This window comes from Trichosurus vulpecula, chromosome 5 (genome assembly GCF_011100635.1).
Source record: "Trichosurus vulpecula isolate mTriVul1 chromosome 5, mTriVul1.pri, whole genome shotgun sequence".
Classification (NCBI taxonomy): domain Eukaryota; kingdom Metazoa; phylum Chordata; class Mammalia; order Diprotodontia; family Phalangeridae; genus Trichosurus; species Trichosurus vulpecula.
In genome coordinates this window covers 219,505,240-219,527,999 of record NC_050577.1, presented here as the reverse complement: position 1 = coordinate 219,527,999, position 22,760 = coordinate 219,505,240, and the positions used below count along the sequence as shown (strand labels likewise).

Genomic DNA, 22,760 nt, shown 5'->3' with positions numbered 1-22,760 from the left:
TCGAGAGCTCAAGGGACTCTAAACGTCTTCTAGTCCAACTCCCTCATCTGTACGAGGCAGCAAAGGACATCAAGAGACAGAAATGGCAAGGCTGGAGAACATACATTACAGAAACAGGGGAAAGTGTGAGCAAAGGTGTGGAGATGGGAGACGATAGTACTTGAAAGGGACATTCGCTCCCTTTGTCTGGAACAGAGTATAAGATGGGGTACAGACAACAGTAAGATGTTGGCAACTGGTTCCATTACTTCCTGGCAAATAGAGGGAGAAGAAATGGAAGCAGTGTCAGATTTCATTTTCCGGTGCTCAAAGATGACTGTAGATGGAGACTGCAGTCACAAATTAAAAGATGCTTGCTCCCTGGAAGGAAAGGTATGGCAAATCTGGACAACAGACTAAAAAGCAGAAACATCACCTTACCAACAAAGGCCCATATAGTCAAAGCTATGGTTTTCCCAGCAGTAATGTATGGCTGTGAGAGTTGGAATATAGGAAAAGTTTTATCAACACTTTCAAAGTGTGGTTCTAGAGAAGACTTGAGAATCCCTTGGATAGCAAGGAGAGCAAATCAAGTCAATACTTAAAGAAATTAACTCAAGACTATTCACTGGAAGGTCAAATGCTGAAGCTGAAGCGTAAATGCTTTGGCCACATAATGAGAAGACAGGACCCACTGGAAAAGCCCCTGATGTTGGGAAAGACTGAAGGTCAAAAGGAAAAGGGGACCGCAGAGGATGACATGGATAGATGGTGTCGTGGAAGCAATAAACATGACCTTGGACAGACTTCAGGAGATAGTGGAAGGATAGAAGGGCCTGATGTACTATAGTCACAAAGAACTGGACATAATTGAACGACTGAACAATAACAGAGAGTATAAGAAGAGAAGGCTGGATAGGTAGGTTAGAACCCTATTATATAAGCTTTGAACACCAACATCAGGAGGTTCTTTCTCAAAGGAAAAGCAATTAAGTTTTGTGAAGTATATGGGTGACAGGGTCAGATCCATGCTTTACAAAAAAAATGGTGCAGCACAGTCAATAGAGACTGGTCTTTGAGTTGGTGAGGCATGAGTCTGAGTACCACCTTTGCCACTATGTGACTCTGAGTAAGTTACTCAGTCTCTCACTGGCCCAGGCAGCTAAGGCTTGAATCTGCTAAGCAGTTATTGCATTTAAGAACACTCTGAACGGATCTCTTCTCCAGCCCCCAACCCACAGCACTTCTATACATAGCAGAAGAACAGAGCACAAAAACCTCTATGTTGCTGAGTGAAAGTCTATTCAAATGTTTATAACTAGGTCAGGTGAGGTAGCACACGCCTGTAATCCCTGCTCCTTCGGAGACCAAGGTGGGTGGATCACTTGAGTTAGGGACTTCTGAGTAGGGTACCAGGGATGTGGCAGGCTCCAGGCTGCGTATGGAGGTGCAGCCTAGCCCAAGTAGGAACCTAAGCAAGTCGAAGTTTCCATGGGGGCTACGCAGCAATAGGACTGAGCCTGTGGGTATGACAAAGACCCAGCTTCAAAGAATAAATGAATGAAATTACTCGTTGAAAGTAAACTCCTGACATACTCAATGACACAAAAATTCCTTGACCCAATTTTTGAAATAAATTTAAGTGCTGTGGTATTAATGCTAATTTCCAAAAGAATTTCTAATGAGTATGACTGAATTAGTCTTTTTTATAATCCCCAAGGAAGTACTCCTAGTACTACTACACTACTACTAACTACTATTACTACCACCAGCTGCAGCAGCAGCAGCAGCAGCAGCAACAGCAGCTAGCATTTACACTGAACATTGCAGGTTTGCAGAACAGTTTGCATGCCTCATCTCATTTGATACAGAAAAGACCATTACAAAATCATTTAGATTCTACAAACCTGTAGGTATCATCTGGGTATGTTTTTGTTATGTAATCTTGAAACTCCATGTAAGCTTTTTCTTGAAATTTTTCAATCTGTCCCATGTTTTCTAGGCCTGGATGATCTGAAACAACAAGGCAGAAGTGGTTATCCTGGGTCAGAAAGACTAAGTGGTGCCAGGCCAGAGCAGAGGGGCTCAGTGAAGAAGTACCCTTAGGAAACACCACCTCCGAGCATGCGCTTTCCATGAAGCCACTGACTGCTCCTCATCCACTAGTCCCTAAGCATGGGGTAACAGCAGAAGCATCTGGACACAGCAGTATGTACTTGTCTGGGCTCCTGTTGCTACCAGTCTTTGCCCCAGGGTTGCCATTTCATTCCTCATTAGCCTCTCTGATGCTAATGGACTAATGCCCTTATGGATAAAAGCCACATGTGCATTTAGACAAATTCTGGCATGCATATTCCTATAACAGAATCAGCAAACACATGAGAGAGACACAGCCTTTGAAGAAATTATGTCACTGTTCAATGATCTTCCTTATGGACAGTGCAGTCTAGTAAACAGAGCTCTGAACTATAATTCAGAGACTTTGTTCTAGTTCTGCTGATGGATAGCAGAGGATATGGGCCTCTGCTAAATTAAGTTCAACCAATGTTTATTAAAGTGCCTCTTCAGGCAAATGCCTTAACTGGGGTGGGCCTCAGTTTCATTGTAAAATTGAGGAGAGTTATGTCTCTGTTAAAAGAAAGAGGGAAGGAATTCATAGCCACAAAAATATTAACTACAGTACCTTTTAATGTAAGAACAAGCTGGAAAAGAAAAAGGTACCCATAAACATGGAGAATGGCAGCAAAAATGATGGTTATAACAATAATGGAACATTGCCACACCATAAGATGTAAATAAAGGGACAGTTTCAAAGAATAGAGGCCACAGTAAGAGTAGAGAACAGGGTTATGAGTAACGAGAAAAGGAAAGGTGGAATGATGAAAGATAACGATCAGATAAAGGTATCTCAGAGTTAATGAACATGGAAGTAGAACATTTGTGGGTGATGGCAAGATCATGGCTGTGACTATCTCTGTCTGTAGCTAACATGGGATAGAGGAGTAGGTCAAGGGAAGTGAGTGAATCAAAGCAGCGGGAAGTTAGGGTATTTGAAGGAACATCAATATGGAACATAACCACTGCTTAGATTACAGTGCCTGGCACAAAGTAGACACTTAAATGCTTACTGATTGATGTGTATGTTGAAGTGCCCTAGTATTTGAGCAGGAGTTAGGGAGAGGAGAAAGACTGAAATAGGCACTGAAGTCACTGAGGAAAGGAAGAAAATGTTGCAAGAGTTGATAGATAATAGTGATCAGAATCTGAATTGAGTAATTAAAAAATGCTAAGAATAGCAATTAAGAAAAAAAGTAAATATCCTTGAAAGGCATATTTTATTTGAGGGTTTCTTAAGTTCAGAATGAGAGCAGCTAGGTGGTGCAGTAGACAGAGCTTTAGGCCTGCACTCAGGAAGACCTGAGTTCAAATTCAGCCTCAGACACTTACTAGCTGTGTGACCCTGGGCAAGTCACTTAACCCTATTTGCCTCAGTTTCTTCAGCTATAAAAGGAGCTGGGGAAGGAAATGGCAAATTACTCCAGTTTCTCAGCCAAGAAAACTCCAAATGGGGTCATGAAGAGTTGGACACGACTGAAAATGACTAAACAACAAATTCATAATAAAAAAATAGTAAGCATTAGCCTAAAATAAATTTCAAGCAGTGATAGTCTTTATCCCATAATCTCCTTATCAATCAAGCCTTTACTGCGCCCTCACTCCAGTGCCAGGATTCCTTCTGATGGCACCACTTTGGGGAAAACCAAAGGTATACAGAACAAAGAACGGGGTGAGAATGACAAAACTAATGCACACACAGAGTGCCTGGGGCCATTCAGATAAAACCTGAGACCATGACGTGCTAGATGGAATCAAGAGACTTTGCAGGTGACATAAAGGTGAACTGGAAAAGATGTCACTGATGAAGCAGTATGCGAGCTGTATCTTCAAGCTGGATGATCTGGAAAGGCCTCCAAGTGAGGAAAGGGAAGGATCCTAAGAGGAAAGAAGGCACAGATCAGGGAGGAGCAGGATACCGAGGGGAACAAAGCTCAGCAGGCAAGAGGTGACCAGGTTGGGAAAGGCCTTGAAAGCCATCAGGAAACTCAAAACTGCTTAGAGCAGGAAGTAGTGCAAGTTTTCTGAGGAGGGACAGGATAAGAGCCAAGTTTAAATAAAACCAGCATGATGGCTGCATACCACACACGTGTGGGGGTGGGAAGTCATCACAAATGCTGCTGTAGACTTTCAGGTATGTAGGGTGAAGGGAGAATGGACCAGAAGGATTAGGCAGAAGAAAGGTCTCCAAGGAAGAATGAACAGAGCTCAAAGTGACTAGACATAAGGAAGAAAGAAGAAAGAACTGAAGATGACCCCAAGGTTTTAAGTCTAGATAACTGCAAAAGTGACAATGCCACTGAGGGAGAGAGGAAAGACCAAGGTGGGGGGCGAAAGGGGAGGGGTCCTGTCTGTGAGGAAGGGGGATGAATTTGGTTTGTGACAGGATGAGTTCAAGAGCAGCACTGGCCACTGAACACTGATGTGGCCCACAAGCTTTTGGAGACCTAAGAACAGAACTTGAGACAGAATATACAATAACTGTTCCTGATAATTAGGAGACCATTTCAAAAACTCAGCTTGGCAAGTACTAGGTGGGAGCCCCATAGCTAGATGGCTGTCCCTTTGAAAGTTTTGGCAGACTAAAGTCGACAGACTAAAAGCTCAGTGTGTGTAAACAGTACAATGGCAGCTAAGAAAGTTAATGTGGTCTTAGCCTACATTACGAGGGGTGTAGCTTCTGGGAGTGAAAAGGTGATGGCCCTATAAGCTCTCCTGCTAAGACCACAGAAGTTGTGGGTACCACATTTTAGGACACTAAATCAGCTGGATAGCTGACCTAGAGAGTCCAGACAACCAAGGTATTGAAGAACTGCAGCATTCACACTTTTACATCACTGGCATGGGAAAGACTTCGCAAACTACGAAGTGCAATAAGTATGCTGCTGTTCAATCGTTTCAGTCGTGTCCAGCTCTTCATGACCCCATTTGGGGTTTTCTTGGCAAAAATCCTGGAGCGGTTTGCCATTTCCTTCTCCAGCTCATTTTACAGATGAGGAAACTACGGCAAACAGGGTGAAGGGACTTGCCCAGGTCACACAGGTACTAAGTGTCTGAGGCTGGATTTGAACTCAGGAAGATGAGTCTTCCTGACTCCAGGCCCAGTGTTCTATCTACTGTAGCGCCATCTAGCTGCCTGGCAATAAATATGTTACTATTATCAGTGGTACAATAGTTACACTATGACACCAAAGCAGAATTCTAAAACTTGGAGATTTCTACATAAAAGGAGATAACCAAGAAAGATAACAAAAAGAAACCCAAGGAATTCTTATTATTTTGTGCTTCAATTAGAGGCTGAAAACAAGATATTAAAAATGTTCCCAAAACAGTAAGAAATCTGGCAGATCACATTCTGTACCACATTTTTTCTAAGAAAAGATCTTACTGTTTGAGTCAAATAGTTTTGAAACTACAGATTCTGAAAACTGTTTAACCTTTCCTGGCAAAATATTGCATGCACAAAACAGCAAAGGAAAATTCTTCAAGGCAATTATCAATAGTTATAATAGCAAATGCACAAAAAGACACCAATGATAAAAATATATTAGCAATTAATATTCAAAATTAAGAAAAAGTTAAAAAAATAGCAAAAGTTCTCTGGTGACTAAAATAGAACAAAAAATGATCTAAAAGGATCTGGAATTATTTTAACTTCATACAGCTAAATTGTATGTTACCTTGAATAAACGTTTCACTTTTAGCTGTGTCTGTGAGCGTGGGGAATAAGATAACAAAGCTGGAAAACTGGCTAAAGCAAGGAATGGGGAGACATGATTAACTCATGTAGAACATTAGGAGCAGTAATAATAAGAAAAAGCTTCACTAGTTTTGTCCATGTCATTCAGGGCCAGCAGATTTTCTCACGGTTCACATTATTCTGCACAGTCTTTGAAAATCAATCCAAAATCATAAACATGAAAAATATGCAGAGTCAAGTATGCAATATTCAGCAGCTGATAATCTAGTTTTTGTTCATTTCACTGGAATTAACACTAGAGAAGTAGCAGAGAAATAATAATGCTGAAAATCAAAGCGGAACATTTTCTGTTAGAAATTGTGGTGAAAAAAGAAAGCAGGAAATTGGCAAAAAAAATTTTACAGCAAGTGGCTCTGCTAAAGGCTTCATTTCTCAAATATATAGAGAAGTGAGTCAAATTTATAATAGGAGTCATTCCCCAATTGATAAAACAGTCAAAGGATATGAATAGGCAGTTTTCAGAAGAAATCAAAAATATCTATAATCACATGAAAAAATACTCTAAATCACTACTGACTGGAGAAATGTAAATTAAAACAACTCTGTATTATCTCACACCTATCAGATTGGCTAATATGACAGAAAAGGAAAATGACAAATTTTAGAGGGGATATGGAAAAACTGGGACACTAATACACTGTTGGCGGAGTTGTGAACTGGGCCAACCATTATGGAGAACAATTTGGAATTACCTCCGAAGAGCTACAAAACTGTGCATACCCACTGATCCAGCAATATCACTACCAGGTCTGTATCCCAAAGAGATCAAAGAAAAAGAAGCTACTTATACAAAAATAGTTATAGCAACTCTCTGTGGTGGCAAAGAACTGGAAATTGAGGGGATGCCCATCAATTGGGGAATGGCTGAGCAAGTTGTGGAATGTTATTGTGATGGAATACTGTTGTGCTATAAGAAATGATGAGCAGGGTGGTTTCAGAAAAATCTCGAAAGACTTGCATAAACTGATGCTGACTGAAGTGATGAGAACCAGGAGAACATTGTACATAGCATAACAACAATATTGCATGATGATCAGCTGTGAATTAGATATTCTGATTGATACAAAGATCCAAGACAATTCTGAAAGAATTATGATGAAAAGTGCTATCTACCTCTACAGAAAGAACTGATGGAGTCTGAATGAAGATTAAAGCATATTTTTTAACTTTATTTTTCTTGCATTTTTTGGGGGGGGTGGTGTCATCTGTGTTTTCTTTCGTAACATGGTTAATATGGAAATATGTTTTGCATGACTTCACATGTATAATCTATATCAAATTGCTTGCTATCTCGAAGAGGAGGGAGGAGAAGGAGGGAGAGAAAGAATTTGGAGCTCAAAATTTAAAAAAAACAAACTTTAAAAATTATTTTGCACATAATTGAGAAATATTTAATGAAATAAATAAAAATATGGGGGGGGGGGAAATTGTGGTGAGATTTCTGGAATTTTACCTGTAAAGACAAAGACTCCTGTTTCTTAGACCTTGGCCATCCAAAAACATGTAGCAGAGATATGCCTAAAAAGTGAAACACTGTGCTAAGATCAGAGCCAGGGTCTCTACCTACACTGCTCTTGGGGTAGAGAAAGGGCCTGTGCTCCCACAAGGTGGGATGAAATGTCCCACAAGGAGGATGTGGTACAGAGGTGAGCCATGAGTACTCCATCAACAGCAAGAACTGGTGCTCTGGGCAGATTGTCCACCTGCCTATAACTTCAGAACAAGCTCAAGGTTACCTACCTGGACTAAACAGCACTATGGCTTTCAGATAGGCATACTCATATCCGTCCAGGCAGAGTTTGACCATACTGTTACAGAACTCCTGGAGCTTAAAGATGTGCTCCATCATGACTTTTCCTCTCTCTGTTGATACTTTATCTGGAATAACAGAAAAAAAAAATCCTGATATTATACAATTATGGAAAAGTAACATTTCATTTTTTATGTGCCATTTGATCAATCTGACAATTCTGATAGTCTTACTAAATCTGAGAACCTCTGAAGACAGCATGAAATGAAGTAATCATGCAGGACAAAAGGGGGGAGTTATTCAGCACATAAAAACATGGAGAAAAGTACCAAAGGCAAAATTTCCTCTTCATAAAATATCACAAACCTAACATTTAGAAGTCTGGATCCAAAAGAACACACTCAAAAACTATTATCTGTCAAACCCAAGAATAATTAAAACACTCCAAAGATTTAAAATTTTGGGAACTGAATTCACTCATATTTATATTTCTTTGAGGAGGGGAGGGGGGGGAAGGGCAGAAATAAAATCTTCCAGAATTTTTAAAAAGTTACAAATAACATTTCAGGCTGTAAAGCCTGACATGGTAAGTGCTTGGGTAGAACAAGGCCTAGAAACATAAAAGTAAGATGTATTCAAGTTCAAAGATAAGAGATGACTGAAGCAAAAGACACTTGAAGGATGAAGTATTTAGGTCAGGAAGTAGCATCTTCTGCGACTGATAAAGCACAAAGACCTTATAAATGCTGCTTCAACCCTCACTATCTCCTCCTCTGCACATGCCAGGTGTTGAACGAATGCCTGAAATTTGCCAGAAGGGAGCCAGCACTAACGTGTGACTTGTTACTGATGAAATTAAGGCACCTGGCTAAGTTACTATAAGCTGGGATGCAAACCAAGAACTTCTGATCCCAAATTACTGCTTTTTTTTTAAAACTAATAAGGCTGCTATCAACATTGCATAAGGGAGGAAAGAACCTGACAGGCTGATATAAATATTCAAGCCACATGGCAAATCTATACCTACCCTGAACAATAATTCAAAGCACCATCATCTGATAAAAAAAATCCCTTGTGGATAGCCAACTCCCTTTACCCTGACTCTATATTTATCAGGAAGCCTGGTGATAATTAATCCAATTTGCTAGTACGTCAACACCAGGATGGAGGTAGGCTGACCAGGGGATGTGAGTCATTTTACCATAGAAGTTAACAAACTTGCATTGTGGGAAAGTCAGCCGTGAGTAAGTATGGAAGGCATGAGGTGAAATGGCCTGTCTTCCTCACCCATTATTACAACATCTGGATGCTATTTTTTCTGAACTCCTTTGTAAAAAACATTTTCTGATAGTTAAAGAATGTAAAAGAGAAGAAAAGGTACTCGATACATAAACATTTGTAGACTTTCCAACATCAAGTTTTTAAATGTTCACCTATCCTGAAAAAGAAAAGGAGGCATTTTTTACCTTGCTGAAGGCTACTGTGAAGACGATTAACAAACGCTGCTAATATCATGGCCACATTCATTACTTGAGAGCACTGGGCAAGACCGAGGGTAAAGAGTTCATTCCAATATGCTTTCACTAATGAGATGCTGTTTTCTTGACTGTAAAGAGAAAAAGGCAACACAATGCAAAATTCAGTTTACTTAACTACTCCATTAACAGTATGTAATTAATATATTCATTTAAAAAGTAAAATGTAGCTGAACTAAAATGATTTTGGGGAGATGAAAGAGGAGGGGTCACAGCTAATTCTATGGTTAAAGAGTTAATAATGAGATAAATAGGTAAATATTTTAACCAACTTGTATTAAATTCAGCCTATTCATCTGAGATGTCTTTGTTGTTTTAAAAATGTACTAAAGCTATAAAAATTTGGAGATTCATTTCATATTTCTCAGTGACAGCAACTAAAATAAGTGATCCATGCAACCACTATAAAGAGAAAATAAATTTATATGAAGAAAAATGTAAAAATCTCTAAAAGTCCAAGTAAATAAACCTGATGAAGTGAACATCTACATAAAGTTAATGAGTTAAAAATCACGCCTTCAAAGTCTATAAAAAATTTTTTCTTGATGTTTACTAATATTACTTGAAAGTTTATTTACAGGCATTTAAGGAATTTTCTCGGAAAGGGGTCATTTGATCTTCCTAAAGATTACAAATTACGGATTGTCAGTTATATACTGTTACTGGGGTATTTCATTTATTTCTTTATTCAGTTTTATTGATCCCTTTCAGGTTTTTTACACTATTGTTATTTCATGATGGATCCCTTCTGACACTACCATCCCCTGCAACCAAAACATCTTGGAGCCTTCTCTCATAACCAAGAAAAATAGCTTAATAATACCTAACAGATCTGCGACATTACATATCTGGAGTCCCCCAGCTCTGAACAGAGTTATAAGGACATTCTACTAAGAACAAAATAAAGAAAGTGAGAGTGGGGAGTTCTGAATAAGGGCTGTGATCAATAATTAGCATGTGGTTAGATCATAGAAAATAAAGCCACTAGCCCATGGGGGGAAAAGCACATCCCGATTCAAATAAAAGCAGCAATAAATCTGAGGGGAAGATTAGTGGATTTTGCTGAAGACTTCCTTTTCCCCCGCTATATCTTCCCCATCCCCACAGACACCTCCCTTCTAAGAATTAAAACTGCTAAGCAAAATAGACCCACAAATGTAATACTCTGCACCTGTAATGCAGTGGAGGGAAATGTCTTGTTATCTGTTTTCCCCAGCCAAGACTGTTTATTGCAATTAATCAGAGCCTAACTGCCTTTTATAATGTGGTTTTTATTTAAGTTATTGTAATTGTTCTACAGGCTGTTCTCTTGTTTTCTTCTCTCTACATAATTCTTTCCCTATTTCTCTGAATTCTTCAGCTTTGCTGCATTTTACAGCTCAAAAATGTTGCATTATCTCTAAATATTGCCAGCCATTCGCAAGTCAACTTGTTCCAAGTTTTTTGCTGCCACAAATCTTTTGTTCTGTGTGAAAGCTCTCTGCCTTTGATCTCTGTGGGGGTCATGACCTGGATCTGTGGCTCTGAGTTTAGTGGCTTGTGTCCCCGGTACTCGAGAAAGCAATCTTGATATTGGCCCTTATTAACAATCGAACCTAGATCTTCATGAAATATTTAAGAAAAATGTTGTTTTGGCCTCCAACCATTGAAAGATGGAGAAACTGGAAATGGTTCACAGAACAGGAGTTAAGAAACCAGACTGAAGTAAGACTAAAGATACTACTTTTAAAGACAATGTGCAAAAAGTGGGGATAGAATAGCCCCTGTTCCCATCAGAAAGAACTGGAAAGCTTATTTTGTCTGAAACTAATCAAGTAATAGTCTATTTCCTCAGTAGGGGCTAAGACAGCAGAATCTGTGCCCTAGCAGAGGAAGCAGTGAAGAGGCTGCATTATGATGAGAGAAAAGAAAGAAAAGGGCCTAGAATATATACACTGGGTTCCCATAAACTCTACCTGCCACTAAAGTCACTTTGCCCTTGTTGAGTTTGCATTTATACATTCACTCCTATGAAGAAGCAGGCAGGGCAGGCACTATAAAGTGCATTTTAGAGAGGGCAGGAAAGGCAGTCCTATACCCAGGATGCTCTTGCCTTTCTGGAAGTCCCAAAGGACTTTGTATTTTCTGTGCTGCATATCCTCTTCTACCTAATTATCATAATTATTTATCTAGACATACTATCACACTTAGTAGACCATAAGCTTCCTGAAGGCAGGGACCAGCTAGGACATCTAGGCAAACATCTTGCTTCTCCTGAGCCCAGTTACTTGCATATAGCAGACATCTCTATTTGATTCATCAAGAGAGCATGGGACATATTTTAAAATGACTATGTTTAAATTTTGCTTTTAAGCTTGAAAGGAAATAAAGTGAAAACCCCTTTAAGAAACAAGCCTCTGACAGATGCAAGTTTGGAAAATGCTGAAACCGAACCACCCACTGAGGGTTAATATTAGCTACCTGTGGGAGGGAGAAGTCAGGGGAACATGAGGCAGTACGAGAAGCATGGTAGAAAAAGTCTTTTCCTGCACACGGTGTGTCTGATAACCATGTCTGCCCTCCATAAGAAGAAAGAGTCAAGAACTTAGAACAGCAACATTTCTGGGCCACAAAGGGAGAAGCAGAAAAATGCCTGGAGAGTCACTGCCTATGAACATCCAAGGAGCACAAACAAAGAGCTGGAAGGGGCCACGATGGCCCCTGACATCAATGCTGACAGGAGGGAGGAGGGAGCTGCCCCGAGGCACCACACAGCCTCTCCCCATACATGAATCCCTGCTCCCGAAGTTTTCCATGAGTGAAGAGGGAGGGGAGCAAACTCCAGAGACTGATGTGAAAATGCACTGCTCAGGAGAAAGAGTAAGATTAAGGGTCAGAGAACCTGGAATCCAAACCCAACTCTAACAACTGCATGACCTCGATCAAGTCCCAGTTTTTCTGGGCTTCAGTTTATTCATCTGCAAAATGAGGCTGGACTAAGGTCCCTTTCAGGTCTAAAATTATTATTCTGTGAAACTACTCTGAAGCACCAAGTATCGCCAAAGCACAGACAGCACTGAGAATGGCAAGTGTAGCTGGAAATGCTGCTCGCTCTTAAGAGGTCCACCAGGCAAGTGAGGAGGGTAAGGTGGTTACTAAGGACAATCAGAATTAAAAAAAATGATAATGTAAAAGGCAGCTAGGTGGTACAATGTGCAGAGAGCTAGGCCTCGAGTCGGGAAGACTTGAGTTCAAATCCAGCCTCAGACAATGACTATGTGACCCTGGAAAAGTCCCTGAACCTATGTCTGCCTCTGTTTCCTCATCTGTCAAATGGGGATCATACTGGTACCTAACTCCCAAGGTTGTTATGAGAATCAAAACAGATAATACTTGCTAAGTGTTTAGCCTACTGCCCAGTACACAGTAAGCTCTATATAAACATTAGTTCTCATTATTAGTAGGAGTAACAGGGAAGAAGTTAGGGAGAAGAAAGGGTTTGGGAAGAATCATAATGAGTTCAGTTCTGAACATGTTGTGTTCCAAATGTCTACAGGCCATCCAGTTAGAGATGGTCAAAAGGCAGCTGGAGATGTGAGACTGGAGGTCAGGGGGCTGAGGCTGGACAAACATGTATGACTGAGAGTCATCTGTCTAGAAGTGATATTTGAATACATGGGAGCTGATGAAATTACTTCACAAAACAGTATAGAAGGAGAAGAGAAGAGGGCCCAGGACAGAGTTCTGGGGGGACACCTATGGTTATTAGGCTACTGGATGTAGATCTGGATAAAGCAGCAAAGGAGACCAAGAAGGAGCCAGAGAGGAGAACCAGGAGTACAAAAACTTAAAGAGAGTAGAGGGTATTCAGGAGAAAAAAGGGATTGATGGTGTCAGAGACTACAGAGAGATCAAGGAGGATGAGGCCTGAGAAAAGGTCCCCAGATCTGGTCATTAAGAGATCATGAGGCCAGAAGCCAAATCAAAGAGAGTCAAGAAGAGAGTGACAGGAAAGTGAGACATGGGTTTAACTGTAGAGGGCCTTCTCAAGGAGTTTAGCTACAAAGGGGAGGAGAGATATGGGATAATAGCTAGTGGGGGATGGATGGATAAGTGAGGTTTTTTTGAGGATGAGGGAGATATAAGCCTGTGTGTAGGCAACAGGGAAGCAGGAGTAGACAATGAGAGTTTGGAGATGAGTGAGAGAGGGGAACAAGAATAAGCTGGAGAAACCAGGAGAGAATGAGGTCACTTGTTCAGTCAGACAGGTTGGCCTTGGCAAAGAGCATGGCCTCCTCTTCATGTGAGAGGAAGATGGTGAAAGAAGACATCTGAGTGACGGAGATGATGAGGATGGGAAAAGAGGAAGAAGCTCTTGGCAAAATGGACTTGGTTTTCAGTGAAACATTAGACTAAGTTCTCACCTGAGAGGGTGGAAAAAAAGAGGGTTCAAATCTCACCTCTGACACATACTGGCTATGTGACCCTGAGCAAGTCAAGTAACCCCTCAGTGCCCTAGGCAATGCTACCAGACTGTCAGTGGCAGAGCCTCATCCAGAATTCCCTGTATTGATAAAATCACAGGTCCAGTTTTTATCCTCATGGACAAGAAAAATGAAGGTTAAATGACTTGTCCATGGGGATGACAATAAATTTCAGGAGTAGAATCTCAACTCCTATCTTCCCGATTCCAAGTTCAGTGCTCTTAAATAGAGGCATTTTCTAAGCGTTATGAACACCAGCAAGTTGAATGGGGTCAGAAAGAGCAGAGTTCAGGTTCTGCCTCTTGACTCAACCCTGGCTGCTATAGCCTCTCAGGGCCCCCAGCCAGAGACTTTCCAAGACTCTGTACTGGGTAAGAGTTGCCCTTCTGCTCTAGCTGACAAGAGTATTTCTCACCAGATGTTTCCTCCATCAATGAAATCACAGGTCTGGACAATAATAGCAGGATTTTTAATACTTTACTAATGAAGCCAACAGACTACTGGTGTCTATAAACTATGTAGGTTAAGTTAGTAAATTAGACAGCCTATACTCGAATGAATGCCCTTGAATACTATCACCTCATCACTGATTCTAATTTCATAAATCCCTGTGGCAGTTACAATGAAATAGATTTTCCCCTCAGACTCCATATGGTCATTACTAAGGCTATGGAAGTAATGATACCATCACCTGAAGCTGTAATGATCTTTTTTTTCCATCCCTTCAATATTTGGTTTAATTACAGTGGGCAGTTACACATAATTGAACACAAGCACTTAAAATCAATGATGTTATATATGACAAGGAAATTAAAATGATTTCCACTGAAAGATGCCCTTTCTTTTGCTATTGTTACTAAGACAATCTGACAAGTCTACTATTGAGGATAAAAATATGCTCCTTTTACTTTCTGAGGTTTAAGCATGTCAATCAACAGCTCAGGGACCCAGTGACTTCCCTGGCATTAACAATTTGTTAACATCAGGTAAATTTGCCCTCTAATGAAAAATACAGAAATAACCGAAACGTAGATTCTGAAAGCAAAAAAATTTTTGTCTCTGGAGGGGAAAATTATGCAAATCAAATCATCAGAACAGTCACAAGTGACTTCTGGCATTTTTTTCCAGGTTCTCCATCTTTTGTTTTCTGGTGTACTCCGGGTGGTGGGAGAGGACAAGAACCACAGGCAGAAGGAGGATGGATGCAGAGCCAGATGACACTCTAAGCTCTGAGCTCCCTTCCAGCTCCAGATGTCCGATTCCATAACCTAGGTTTGAATTAGCTCAGGTACATATCACTCACTACCTGATCTGATCTTGATCAGATGTTGGCTTAATCTTACTGAGACTTGGTTTCCTCATCTCTGAAATGAGGGGCTTGGACCAGATATGCAATTGAACTATTATACAGAAAGTACCTACTGTGTTCAAGATACTGTGGACACAAAGACAAAGAAATGAACCTGTCTCTTCTCTCAAATCCCACAGGGCCCCAAACCAGCCATTTGTTTTATAAATGATGCCTTCCTTCCACATCCTCCTGTTTTCACAGGCAGTTACATTTTAGGGGATGTGAGTTACCTTTTGTGCATCTAAATCTGCTTCAAAGCAAATCACACTGCAATGTGACAAACCCACTATCCATGATTTATGACAGTAAGTCTTAAAGCACTTTGGATTTAGGCTTCTCAATCTTTTCAAAGGAAGGCAGGTGGGAAGCACCACTGACAAATGCAAGTGAGGAAAGTGGAATGTAGAGTAGTTAAAGTGCACTGCTTAACAGCACAGATCGGGTCAGTGCTTAAACTGTGCAGAGGACTGGCTGGCTTCCAGTCTAAGATTCAGCTGCTTTTTATGGTTGGATACTAAGAAATACGGGGGCAGGGTCACTTCTTGCTTACAGGGGAATCCTTGTGGGGGGACTGTTAATGTGCTCACATTTGGCTTTACATTTATTTGCAAACCAGTGCTTGGGGCAGACAATGCTCCTTCCCATCAGTCTGGTAGAAGACCATGAAATCCTTTGCAGCTGGCCTCATGGCCCCTTCCCAGCCTTCTTACCCAACATTCCCCTCCCTCCACTCTCCAGTCTGGCCCTCCTTTTCGCTTTCCCCAAATCAGAAAATACCATCACCTGTTTGGGCCTGGAACATTTCCTTCCTCACTTCCACCACATAGAATCCCTGGCCTCCTTCCTGACTCACCTTCTCCAAAAGGCGTCTCCTGGCATCCCTCAGCTGCTCCAAGGGCAACATGTACCTCCTTTGTATGTGTTTTGTATACATACATGTGTTTGTATGGGAATGTAAGCTCACTGAGGGCAGGAATTGTTTCTCTTCTGTCTTTTTATCCCCAAGGTCTGGCACAGTATCTGGCAAGTGCATATTCACTGCCATACCAGAAATAGTATGTGATCAAGCACATGCTGATGACAATCTTGTTTTAGGAAATTTTATCTGCATACTAAATTTGATACAAACTGATTACTTAAGGGCTATTCTTACTTTGAAAAATAACTAGGAACTACAAATATACATTTTTAAAATTACATGGTGGAAAAAAATAACTAAATTTCTTGATTTATTACTCAGGAATTTAAAAAAGAATCTCATCCTCCAACACACCACCCTTCATTCCTGTTCCCAAATTTCTTATTCAAAAGACATATGTGCTATGAATAGTGTTTATGTTCAAGACTTTCAAAACACTCACCCCAGAGCCTGGAAGGATGGAATGGAAAGTGCCCAGTGCATGGACAAGAAGAGTAGTCTGGAGGCAGACTCACCGATGTAGTGAACATTCAGGTATTCCGGCATAGGAGAAGGCATGGTAAGCTAGTGGTAACAGGGGAGTTAGATAAGTTATCTCATGACTAAAAAGTCTAAATATTCATTTACTTTGAATAAATTTGGAATAAGAAAAATACCATAGTCCAAGTCTTGCTAATAAACATGCTGGTAAAAATGTAAAACTCTAAAATTCTGTCATGTCTGCTTTTTAATCAAAGACATTTCCATAGGATCACAGGCCAAGGACTTCAAAGGGACCTCAGAGGCCAGCCCCCTCATTTTGACAAGTTGAAACCTAAAGATGTTAAATGGTTTGCCCAAGGTCGCACAGGACGAGTGACAGAACAAGGATTCAAACCCATAGCATGTGACTTCAAATCTAGCACTGAACTATATTCACATATGGATTAAGTCTGGTATCTGAATAACAAACACAACTATGACATCCAGTTTTATAAAAACGAAGCTGTGTTAGGTACTGATCAACAATCTATACAAATATAGCTTTGCTGATATGGCTACAATGGATATTGTTTAATAAGAACTACTATATGATGGAGAGGTCTCTGTGTAACAAATACCAGATCAGAGCAATAAATATAATTTAAATTTGTATCCACAAGTACAAAATCACCTGGGATTACTTCAGGTACTTTTCAAAAATCTCACCAGATAATTAAACTACATGAAATAAAACTTTGGCACTTTTCAAAAGAAACTGTGCAACCCATTGCCCCATGATAAGAAAAATGTTCATTGTCTTTTAAAAATTGTCTACCTTTTCTCCAACAAATAAAATTAATCGATTGGTTAGATCTCTGCCCCTCAAAGACTTTGTAAATAATTATAATTTTGTTCCTCCCCTTTAGGCCAACTGACTCTAGCTGAGTGAGGATTCCAAGAATTAAATAATCTTGGTGGGAAGGCACTTTAGAGATTATCTAGTTGAAACCATGCCTGAAGTGTTAAAAATGACACCACCTGCATAAAAATCATTTCTCCTCTTCCTACTATCTATGTACACACTGATGCTGTCATAAAAGTAATTGGATTAGATCAAATAGGTGTGAATTCTGAGTATTTGGCTATGCATTAGGCAAATGGTATTTTTAAGAGGTATCACAGTGGGCAGACATTTTATTTGTTCTGACTGATGGCTAAGGAGACGCAGAGAAACCAATGTAAGGGCACTAAATGATAGAATCAGTCACATAATCAAAGTACTTCAGAGTTGCGAGGGACCTTGTGGCCCATTTAGTATAATTCATACCAGAATAAGAATCACCCTGATAACAATAATTCAGCAAGTGGTCATCCAACCTCCACTGAAGGGGATCCACTACTTCTGGGGGCAACCCCCATTCTACTTTTGAACAGCTCTATTGGAAAGAGGTCAGAGACTGTCTCTTTGGGATTCCCATTTATTGCTGCTAGCACTGCCCTCTGGAGCCAAACAGAAAAAGGGTAATTCCTGTTGGACTTGACAGTTCTTCAGAAACTAGAAGATACTTATCCTCTCTTCACAAGGCTAAACGTGCAGTTTCTTTTCAATTGTAAGGTTGGAGGCTTTGTCAGTTACTGCTTATGGTTCACAAGGGCAAGCTGACAAGCAATCAGATTACAAATCCTAACACATAACCATATACACAATGAGGGTGTTCAATTTTCTTCTTAAAAATTTGACAAAAGATTGGATCTTCTAGATATATCTTTTGTTTATTTAAATACTTTATTATATTCTTAACAAAATTTGAAATTTTTGCAGCATTGTTGATTTGGGTTTTGGAGAGGGAGGGGTAAAATATATTCCCCATGTATTGGTGAGAGAGCTGCAACAGTATTCTCAGATCAATTTCCATTGTTAAGGTATCTGCCACTGGTATCATGGTAAAGACAGTGGTCATTTTCCTTGTCACTGAATGTTAATATTTGAAAATCAGACAGAAGGTCAATTTGAAAAAGATGGGGTTCTGGACTGATAATTTCCTATACATTATACTTCAATATTCTTATTATTCTGTCACATTAATTTTCTATTGTAACTTTCTGTGTGCTTCTCAGTTCCTCTGCTAAACTTAAAGATCACTGAGGGTAGGGATGTCTCATCTCCAAAGCAAGGAATAATGCTATGTGTATGGATGCGTGAGTGTGTGTGTGTGTGTGTGTGTGTGTGTAAATAAAAGCTAGGTAATAAAATGATGGTTTAGAGATTACTGATAAACACCTTTGCTTGTGCATATCTGCTGCTGCACAGTGACTGGGAGTTTCAAACCAGGGGCCTTCCTTTTCCATGTTCTAGGCTTCAAGTAACAGACAAACCTTAATGAGGGACCAGAAAGTACTTTGTGAGTTCTCTTTAGGGTAATATTGTTACTAGAAATCACTTTTTAACAAAAAGCCCATTATCAAAACTGGCCATTAAGTTCTAGGTCTTAGGGACAAACAAACACTGACCATGCTCTCAAGTAGCTGACAAAATGACTGGGGAGAGGATAGGTAAGACGTATACAAAAAGCTATGGCTCAGGGAGAGGCTGCAAGTACAAAGGACAGATCTAGGCAAAGTACTATGGGAAATTTCAGCAGTGAGAATTCATTTTTGCAAGGGGGAGATTAGAAAAGGCTTTATGGGGGCGGTAGCACCTAAGTTGGGGCTGGAGGGGAGAAAGGAGTGCATGGAATTTATAGGGGAGAGTATGAACAATGGCACAGAAACCAAAGAGGACAGAACAAAGGAATGAGTACAGCATGTTGTAAAGCTGAAAGCATAGATTGGTATCAGATTTTGGAGGGTCTTAAGGGCCAGGATCAGGAATTTATACTTTATTTGACAGGCAATGGGGAACCACAGAAAGTCTTTGAAATGGAATGGATGTAATCAGAAAGGTGCATTAGTAAGATAAGATTATTCAAACTGCAGTGTGAAGGATGGATTGGAGAAGAATAGGCTGAGGCAGAAAAACCAATTAGGAAGCTATTACAATCATAGAGGTAAAAAGAAATGAGAAACTGATGTGGGGTAGTTGTTAGAAAGGATGGAACAGGTGTAAAAAATATCACCGAGGCAACCACAGGACTTGGCAAGTGATTGGTTATGGGGAGCAAGGAAGAGGGAAGAAAGTTGATTTCCAAGTTGTAATCCTGGGAGTAGAGAAAAACTGTGGGCCCCTCACTGGAAATAGAGGAGTTGGAGTTAGGAGCAGGTTTGGGCTAGGGGCAGGGATGACAGGGAAGGAAGGATGGTTAGTTCAGTTTTGACATGTTTACTTTAGGGTGCTGGGCATTAGACATCCAGGTAGGAAAAACTCTTTGGAACATAAGATTTCGTTTTTAATACAGTAACTGTTTTTGGTACAGAGAAAATAATGTTGGGACATGGGTTCTAGCTTTTGTTCTGTGATTTAGGTAACTTCCTCTCTCTGGTTCTTAGTTCCCTCATCTGTAAAATAAAGAGACTGGACTAGATAATGTCTAAGGGCCCTTCAACAGCGAATATTCTAGAAGCCTAAGTGATCTGAAGGCTAAAAACCAGCAAAAGGGAGAAGAAGCTTGAGCCAACTGGCTTTGCTTCCTGGAGGTATTATTATTTTGGAATCTACTGCTTTTCCCAAGTTTATAAAAATCTGCCATGACGGTACACACTGAACATTTTTGTCTGTATTTATAAAATCATTATACATAGTTAACATTTATTTGCTTTGTGCAAATAAACATCCAGGTCATAATACAATAGGCCCCTTCTGTATTTCAACTGAAATGAAGTTTAGATACAACATAGAATCTTCCACATCCCAGCAAGCTTTTACTTGGCCATTTTGCATTTTACAGTGAAGTGTCTTTAATGCGTTATCCGTCTTTGCTACTACAGCTGATGGACTACAGCGGGGCTCTCAGTTAGAGGGTCAACGGAAATATTATGAAGCTAAAAATGAATGTGAAAATGAAAATCCAACTGCCTTTGTTCAATATTAGCCATAGCTCTTTTAACCATCATAACAAAGCAATGACTGAAAAGGACAAATGCATTCCCATTTCATGTATGAAAAACCTCTCCAAATTTAATACTGGGGAAATATTAGGGGAAAACACTGAAATGCAATTGGTCGAGACATTTTTGAAGAGAATTGCAGGCAAGCAAATGATGCAACTGATTGTGTTAAGAAGTAGATGAAAAAACAAATTGGGAGCCATCATTCCTTTTCAGAACTCACCACAGGTGAGAGGAAAAAAATAGCCTGAAAAATTAGGGGAATTACCAAAGGTTACTAGTTTTTACCGAAAATATTAAGAGTATTTACCCCCAAATCCTGTGGTTGCTGTGTAGGTTAATTACTTCTTAACAAATCCATAGCATATGCAAAATGTCAAAATTATTTGACTATAGCATTTATTGGCTAGTACATAATATGTTCATATGGAAGTAAATCTCTATTTCATGTATAATAATGCCAACCATTTACATATATGAGTTTAAATGATAATTCCCTCCTTGCCTACGAGCTATTTTTCCCTCCTCAAAGTGAAGATAGGAAACAAAATTGCTTGGTATAACACACCAACATGTAGCCAGTGGGAACAAGAGTGAAAATTTTGCCAAGTGAAAAAAGGGCCTGGAAACCGAGGAACTAAGCATGAGAGGTAACTAATTGCAACAATGCAGGCATGGCTTCTTTCTTGTTTCATACAGATTGTAAACTGGTTTTGTAAAACTTACATGATTTAAATACATTCCAAAGACCAGAGATTTAGATGGACTCCATTTTCTTGGATAAATAAGGACTCACCCACTAGCACATCAGTTTTATAAGCTAGGGTTGCTTAAAGTCTGACATCTATATCTTTCAAGTGAGCAAAGTGGTTTTGGCTAGGAATGTATAATAAGCCATGAGACATGTCTTTCATGGAGAAAAGGTCTCAAGTCCTTCAGATGTCCAAGTGTGTTTCTCTATCTTCAGGTTTACTGCCCTACTGATTAAATGATAAACGTTTTCCACATTGAAAAAGGAAAAGAAATTTGAATCTTGGTTTAAATTTTTCATAAATGAGTGACGAAAACCAGGCAATCAAAATCCATCTGGCTTGCATCAATCCTTTTAGGAGGAGATTTTTTTCTAAAACGATAAAGTTTTATTTTTAATTTATAGATGCTCCCATTTGTTTCTACAACTTCCTGATTCTCTTTAAAGACAAGAATAAAGACAAAAATGCTGCTGAAAGCCAGCCTGGTAAAATGTGATCACCCCATGTCTCCAAATACTTCTCTGAAACTGTGAACAACAAAATATCCAACCTCACAAAGTTGCAGTAAGAACCAAATGAGAAGCTATGAAAAAGTGCATGGAAAAGTACGCAGGGCTATATTAAATTGGCACCAAAAAAAAACCTTATTTCTTAACAAATATACTCTTTGTAATTTCTGAACATTCTGCTGTACAACTTCTGCCTGAGACTACCATTTAGAGTTATGGGTCTTAGATCTTAATTATCTACTCTCTGTGGGCCTTGAGGATCGTGATAGCCAAGAGGACCCATGTGAGGCGGGTCTCTGGAGGTGATCGAGTGCAGCCCCTTCATTTTACAGACAAGGAAACAGAAGCACAGAAAATGTAAGACTTGCCCTGGGTCACATAGCTAGTGTCTGAGATGCGATTTCCCTCCAGTCTTTCTGACTCCCAGTTCAGTGCCCTCTCCATTCTCCTATGTTGCCTCTCTCCTATGGAGATAAAATATTACATTACTAATAAAAAAATCCAAATACTCTAATATACACCCTCAATCACTGGGAAGACTAGGTGGAGAAATAAAGGTAGACTTGCAGATGACCTGGAATATCTAGTATCAGAATATAGATAATGAAGACCAGGAAACTCTGATGGGGTCTAAAAATACAAGTATTACTCTAAGTACCAAGTTCCAGGAACTCAATAGGGGGCCAAGAGAAATTAGCACCTTGGCATATGCCTGAAAACATGTGTGACTCTTAGAAATGGAAATGTATATCTAAATTACAAGAAAGATAAGTAGATTGCCTTAAAGTACCTACACCCTTTGACTCAGCAATACCAGGACTTGGCTATTTCCAAAGATGATTAGGGAAAAAGGAAAAGAACCTGTAAGTTCTAATATGTTTTTAGCAGTTCTCTTTGTGGTGGCAAAGAACTAGAAACTGCAGGGATGCCCATCATCTGGGGACTGGCTAAACAAGCTGTGGAATATGATTGTGATGGAATACTGTAAGAAATGATGAGTTCAATGATTTTAGAAAAACGTGGAAAGACTCACATGAAACAATGAAGAGTGAAATGAGTAGGACCAAGAGAACATTGTATACAGCAACAGAAATATTGTTTTAAGAACGACTCTGAGCAAA

At 39.8% G+C, this 22,760-nt stretch overlaps 1 protein-coding gene across 3 annotated transcripts in view; it reads right to left on the bottom strand.

The window, feature by feature from the left end:
• NR2C1 (nuclear receptor subfamily 2 group C member 1) overlaps positions 1-22,760 on the bottom strand; it is a 97,167-nt gene that overhangs the window by 7,063 nt on the left and 67,344 nt on the right. For 2 of the 3 annotated variants that reach the window (XM_036761503.1, XM_036761504.1), the window contains exons 10-13: positions 16,315-16,436; positions 9,071-9,210; positions 7,595-7,732; positions 1,887-1,992 (exon numbers count right to left, since the gene is read on the bottom strand). In XM_036761503.1, the coding sequence (XP_036617398.1) occupies positions 1,887-1,992; positions 7,595-7,732; positions 9,071-9,210; positions 16,315-16,436 (506 nt within the window). The remainder of the gene's footprint in view (positions 1-1,886; positions 1,993-7,594; positions 7,733-9,070; positions 9,211-16,314; positions 16,437-22,760) is intronic. The other variant, XM_036761506.1, reaches the window with a different exon arrangement.